The following is a 6,372-nucleotide window of genomic DNA, read 5'->3' on the forward strand; positions in this document are numbered from 1 at the left end:
AGATATAAAAGACCAGGCTTAAGAGCTGTTTAGCAAACTTGGATGCCCAATTCCACTTCTTCCATGAAGTTGTCCTTCCCCACTGCAAAGATTTTTAGAACCGAAAAAAAGACCTCCACCTAAGAGAATAAAATGTCCAATATGTAAAAAAAATAAATCCTGGCCGAGAGACATTAATCCAAGAATTAAGGCCTTTGAAGTAAAGCAATAGGAGATTATAGTAATCTCATGTCAAAAATGGAATTGTATTTCTGTTGAATATCCGTTTTTTTTAAAATCCCGTATTAGTGAATAGAGAGAGAAAACATGAAGAAAAAGCTACGTCTTTTAAACAGGGATTGTCACAAGCTGTGAAACGTGCCTACAGTTATAGATTTTAAGCGCCCCAGAGTTTGAAGGGGCTTGATTTTGACTGCTGTGGACTCCAGGCAGTATTCGGAACTGGGAATTTAGGATGGTTTGTCGCTGCCTGGAAATTTCCATACTGTAATGCAAAGGCAAGCAGAGATGCGTAGCACAAGTTTACAACTGACACAATAAGCATATCCTACATCTGAGGACTTTGTATGTTGCAAGAGGAAGAGCCCCTCCTCTTCTCTCCCTTCTTTTCATTAGTTTCCCTTTACTCCCTTTTCTCTGTTTCTCCTTCCTCTTTCTTTTCCTGTCTGCTCCCTTTTTTGTTGCTTTAAAAGCAATATATTATCAAGGGTGTGATGAGAAGATCTTTGCCCAGCAGTCACTCCTGACAGGTAAGTCAGTCCCCCCCTTATTTATTCCTCACAATTCCTTCTCCTGTGGTCTGTTCCTTTACATTTAACCTTAATAAATGCCAACTAGATGGACATTTAGTTGTCAAACCAACAGCTTTCAGGAGGCTTCCCTTCCCGGGAAATTTCATGTGGTAATCATGTCAGGTCAGATTCTGCCACCACAACTCATAATGAGAAGGGAGAGTGGTTTGTAACGAGACAGCTCTTCGCAGGTAATCTCCACGGGAGCAGCCTCTCTCCAGCCTGCAGCAGGGAGGACAGTCATGCATTAGTCACCTCCGTGACCCAGCGACCTCTCCGTTACAAATACAGACATTAGAAGATTATATAACCCTCCCCCGTTCTATTTTATCGACAATCCACAACTGAAATTCATGGAACCAATTTGACATGGATTTTAACTACTGATGAACTTGTATTGATTGGTGTGTTGCTGGATGCCTTGCCTCTTACCCATTAAATGCTCAGCGCATGCACGTATGTTGCTTCTTTTTGCATTGAATCCAACATCCAACCTTTCCGGCATTCCCAGGGAATGTGAGGAAGCCGCAAACACTTGGGGATGGATCGATGTCTCAAGTGCCATGGCACACAGCTCATGCATGTCAACCCACCTTACTCCAAAGCTACGAATAGGAGACACTTTACTTTCGGTCAGATCAAGGAGTAGATCTGTTCTGTCAAAGCAGACCAGAGGCCTCCAAGAGCAGTGAGTTGAGCTAAGCAAGTGCTGGCATTAGCAGCGGGAAGAGAAAGAAGCAGAAATGAGAATTAAGGTTGGGGACATTTTAGAAGAGACAGTATCAAGGTTTGTATGGTGTGACAGGGCTGGTTTCTCTTGGTATGGCGTGTTACCTGAATCCAGTTTCTTTGACAGAGGGGTTCTCCTTTGAGTTCACATCATGTCACTTATATCCTGTAAGCGTTCTGCATAAGTGATAAAGTGTCACAATGCTGTTATATTCCTTTTGCTAGTTTTGGTCAGGGAATTTAATGCTGAAAACAGACATAGGCAAAATCAGGACTGTTTTTTTGTTGTTTTGAAAAAAGATGGGAAGAACATTTTTTTTCCAGGTCTTGAGAAACAAGCCTGAAGGTGAGAAAGACACAGTCTGTTCCCAGCTGTGCCTCTGACTTAATTCTTTATGTTCTTGCTATTCTCCTCAGAAAGTACAAAGCAGTTTAGCATATATAGGTCAAAATGTGACTCATCAAAGTACATGCCGGGGAGGCAAGATATTGCAAAATTCCACTATTGTGTGCTAAAGTCAAAACCAGACTTTTTCACATACAGGCCCTGAGTGTCTTACCTATTGCCTGTATTATCTAGACTACAGCTGATACTTTGGTATTGGAATTTGGGTTACAGCATAACCTTTTTCCAGCTTCTACCTGTTTATCACTGAGAGACTTTTATTTGGAATTCTCAATTTGAGCAGAACTTGCATTTTCAAACTTCTAAATAGCAAGTTATTGTTCCACAAAGGGAAACTAATTAATCAAATTGGTAATTAAAAAGTTCTCAAATTCAAAACTGAAACCTAAGTAAAGGAGTGGCAGTTTTTCGCTGGAAATCCGTGAGGACGTTAGATGGAACTGTGCTACTGAGGTATTGGCCGCAGCGGGGTATAGATACTGTGCTGTGCCTTCTCAGAGTAACGGTAACGCAGCCGCAGGACTGTAACAGGGTTACAGCTGTGCTGGATTGAAATCTAGTCTTTTGAATCCAGCAGTTCAGAAGGTTTCACGCGTCACTGGCAATAAATAATGTGAAATGAACAAAGACATCAACTTTTTTTTATACATGCACATGGGCGTGTGTGCTTATACGTGTGTATATGCATATATATAGAGAGTATATATAGAGAAGTGAGCATTCTTAAAAGCTATATATGTATATGTGTAGCATCTTATACATATAAATATATGGTCCATCATTCTAATTCCATGCACAACTGCACTATAACCATTGTGGTTTATAAGATCACACTTCATATATGCATGACTCACTGGCTTCATTCATGTTTCCATATGTATGTAGAAACATAGCAAAGCAGACATTCCTAGAGACATTGCAGGACAACCTCATTGAGATGGACATTCTCACCTCCTCCCGACATGACGGTGCTTACAATGATGGGTATGTGACACTTACGTGGTCTTCCTGTTTACTGTACAGTCATTATGATCCTTGCATGAAAGCATTTGGTCATATCAATGATGTTTAAGGGCAACACCATTGCTGGCCTCTTCCAAGGTGGCTTTAAAAAAATGAGGTTCTGGAGCTTGGAGCACTATGTCCTTTACATATTAATGGCAGACTCATTAATATGCTAGTGAGCCGCAGCATGCCATTTGCTTTATTCCCTTGTTGTTTTGAAAGTCATTTCGTTAGCAAGAAGTACCTACAGCAAGTTTGAGTCCCATATAAACTTAAGATTAATTTCATTTTCATAAAAATCTTCAACCATTATTGTGCTGGCAGCCTGATGGTTAGTTGTTGAACTGATATTTCCACATACCTTGTCTTACATGCGTCTACTAGTGCTGTACGTAAGCCAAGCCTTTGATTTTGACTTAACCACCCATTCTGGCATTTTTACCTAATTTTTGATCACTTAACTTTTAAGTTATAATCAGTTTTTAACTTGACATTTAGTGCCAAAAGTGCTGATCTTGTGTTGGCAGTTTCTAATCTGGTAGCCATCATTAGCTGAAGATCTAATTGGTGTACTTGAACACTGCAGGTACCTCTTTGCTCAGAACAGATACATCTGTGTCTAAATAAATGCTTTCTAAAACAGGATAGTATCTGACTCTTTATAAAATGAATGTTTTGATGTAGAGCATTAGTAGAAATAATGAATCTTTGTCTAATGCTCAGCAGTCACACTTAGAGTACCAATAAAACCATGGCTGTAATACTACAACCACCTCTTCTGGAGAATTATGTGTTACTTTATAGTGCATGAACCAGTGGCTTTTCTGCATGGTGGTGTTTCTGCATGTGTCGTTTCCCTCCGTGATTGCACAAGTGGCTTCAAGGGGAAAATAGAGTCACGTCTTCATCTGGTATAATCCACCAGCTTGACTGACTCCCGTGGACCCATGCTGGTTGCATTTATGCTGGCTGCAAATCTGTCCCCATAAACCATGGGAGAAGGTGCAAACTGCACTGGGGCTGTTCCTCAGTCCTCACAAGCTTCATTTTTATTTGATATCAGCATGGTGATAGACGAGTCAGGGCCGTTTCCCAAGTTTCATTCCCGGAATTTGAATGCATTGTACTTCATGATGTCCCACCAAAATTAGGTTTTTCATTTAGGGTTCCCACGGAGAGAACTCCCATTGGGACATTTCGTTTCAGGAACTCATGGTCTGCAGTGGGTTCTTTTTGTGCTGACTTTCATGAGTCTCACACACGGTCCTCATAGGCTGGCTCTCAGGCTGCTTTTGTAGTACCGGGCAAAATGCAGTGCCTCCCAATGTGTCACTGGACAGGAAACGCTGTTGCCTTTGACAGTAATTCACGCTTTTTAAAGGTAGGCATCAAACCGGGGTGCTGCGGACTGCTTTCTGGAAGCAGGTGCCTCTCCCCGCTAGCGATACACAGGACTTGAATTCGGGGCTTTGATGCTTTTAGCCATGCCATTGTCCGACGCTGAAATTTGCTGGGTGGGGACAGTGTGAATATTCCCCTCTGTGACAATTTGGGTGCTATGGAATGGCTTAAGCTCTATTTCCCCATCTCCATTCACCGACGCCATACAAAAAAAAAAAAACAAAAAAAGCTCTCAGCAGTGATCAATGAATTGGTAAACGCTTTCCCCTCTTTAATCCGACCCACTCTCCTCTTCAGTCTCCGTAGGGCATTTCTGTGGGAGCGTGAGCAGGCCCCTGGTGCTGCCCGTGCCACCAGTCTGTCGTAGCTGTGCTTGGGGTATTCATCTCGCTCTAACGCCACCTCTTCCACAGAAGGGACTCCTGCCCTCGAGGAGTTCTCTGTGGCATTGTTGGCACTGTGATTTTCTGTTTCGTTTGTTTGCCTTTACTCCGTGTGACTTGCCTTTGATTTTTATTCTTCTCTTTCGTGCATGCCATCCATGTCCGTAGCCAGCATTGTGTGGAGCTGCTTTCCTCGTCCCGGTGGCAGTCGCCGTCCTCCCACCCCACGTCTCCCTCAGCTTCCGTCCCTGTGAGGAGTCACTTGCTGTTGGTCTTTCTTCCCTCAGGCACTTCCTCTTCAAACCTGGAGGCACTTCTCCCCTTTTTTGTACAACGTCGCCGGGATATCCCTTGACGTCCAGCACTGTGTACTCACCTCCCCCTAGGCCCCTTCCCAGAAGTACCTTCTCCAGGCCCGCCTTTAACCTGAAGAAACCCTATAAGTACTGTAACTGGAAGTGCGCTGCTCTGAGTGCCATTGTCATCTCAGTCACGCTGGTGATCCTGCTGGCATATTTCATAGGTAAGCTTATTTCTGGTATTTGGCTTTTTTTTTTTTTTTTCTGCTCTTCTGCCGTTTCTCTACAAACCCACCCATAATGCTAACGTTTGGGAACCAGAGGGTCCAGATCGTGGTATGAAGTAACAGGGAAATAAGGCCTCTGTTGACTTAATTGGGGTTGCAGCGGTATGGTAGGGAGCCTAACACAGGTCCTTGAGCCAGAAGAGCTTAGTAAAACATAAGGCATACATTGGGCTCCCTTTAATCGCATGGACTGTTTACTTTCTGCAGTGGAAAGTGTACCTGGCACGAGACAAACCCACCAGGTTTTCTCAAAGCAGCCCATTAAAACAGGCAGTGAGGTCCATGTCCCAATCACAGTCGCATCCAGATCCGTGGAATTCTCTGATGTTGACTTTGACCGGAGCAGGGTCACAACCAAGATCCTGACACCCAAAAATATGGTTTTATTCTGTGGCTTGGTGGCACATCGTAGCCATTTAACCAACGATATTGAAGTTCACAGGGTGAGCTGGAGGGTGGGGAAGGACTGAGTTTAGATTGTGGTCCGACAGGACCTGGAGCAGCAGTGGCTTTTTCTTGTGCTATGCATAATCTGAATTTCTTTGGTTTATAAGAGTTGTCATTGTTCATTGCAAAAAAGTGTTCTCAGTGTTTGTTGCAAAAGTAATTGAAATCTTAGAAGTGAAAATTGTATTTTTCAGCCTGTAATGTTGAGGTGTTACCATTACTTTTTCTTCAGTTAGAGATGATATTCGTGTTATAAATGTCTTACAAAGGTTCATTCCTGGACTTCTATTTTAAACTTTCAGTGGGGCAAACTCTAGTTGTCAGACACTTACAGATGTGATCATAGGTAAAAAAAGCCCATTTCTCATAGCACAAATGAGTCTTTTTGATTTCGCTGTGACTTCCTGTACGCTAATGATCTATAAAAGGTTGTGGTTAGAATTACAAATCTTAGGCTGGATCGAAAGATTTTTTCTTTCATTTCACATGAGTATAATTAGCGCTACCACAAAGGATTGCTTTTACTGTGTTCCTTTTATGTACACTTCTTTAATGACTGATACTTTTCCACTTCTGCCTTGCATCATACTCTGGTCACTTTTATGCTTCCTGTAAGAAGAGCAG

General features: G+C 42.5%; 1 protein-coding gene across 1 annotated transcript in view; it reads left to right on the forward strand.

The window, feature by feature from the left end:
* TENM4 (teneurin transmembrane protein 4) overlaps nt 1–6,372 on the forward strand; it is a 376,063-nt gene that overhangs the window by 144,225 nt on the left and 225,466 nt on the right. The window contains exons 4-5 of the mRNA XM_009881209.1: nt 2,812–2,910; nt 5,003–5,238. Coding sequence (XP_009879511.1) covers nt 2,812–2,910; nt 5,003–5,238 — 335 coding nt within the window. The remainder of the gene's footprint in view (nt 1–2,811; nt 2,911–5,002; nt 5,239–6,372) is intronic.

The sequence above is a fragment of the Charadrius vociferus genome, unplaced genomic scaffold (genome assembly GCF_000708025.1).
Source record: "Charadrius vociferus isolate BGI_N301 unplaced genomic scaffold, ASM70802v2 scaffold1, whole genome shotgun sequence".
Taxonomy (NCBI): Eukaryota; Metazoa; Chordata; class Aves; order Charadriiformes; family Charadriidae; genus Charadrius; species Charadrius vociferus.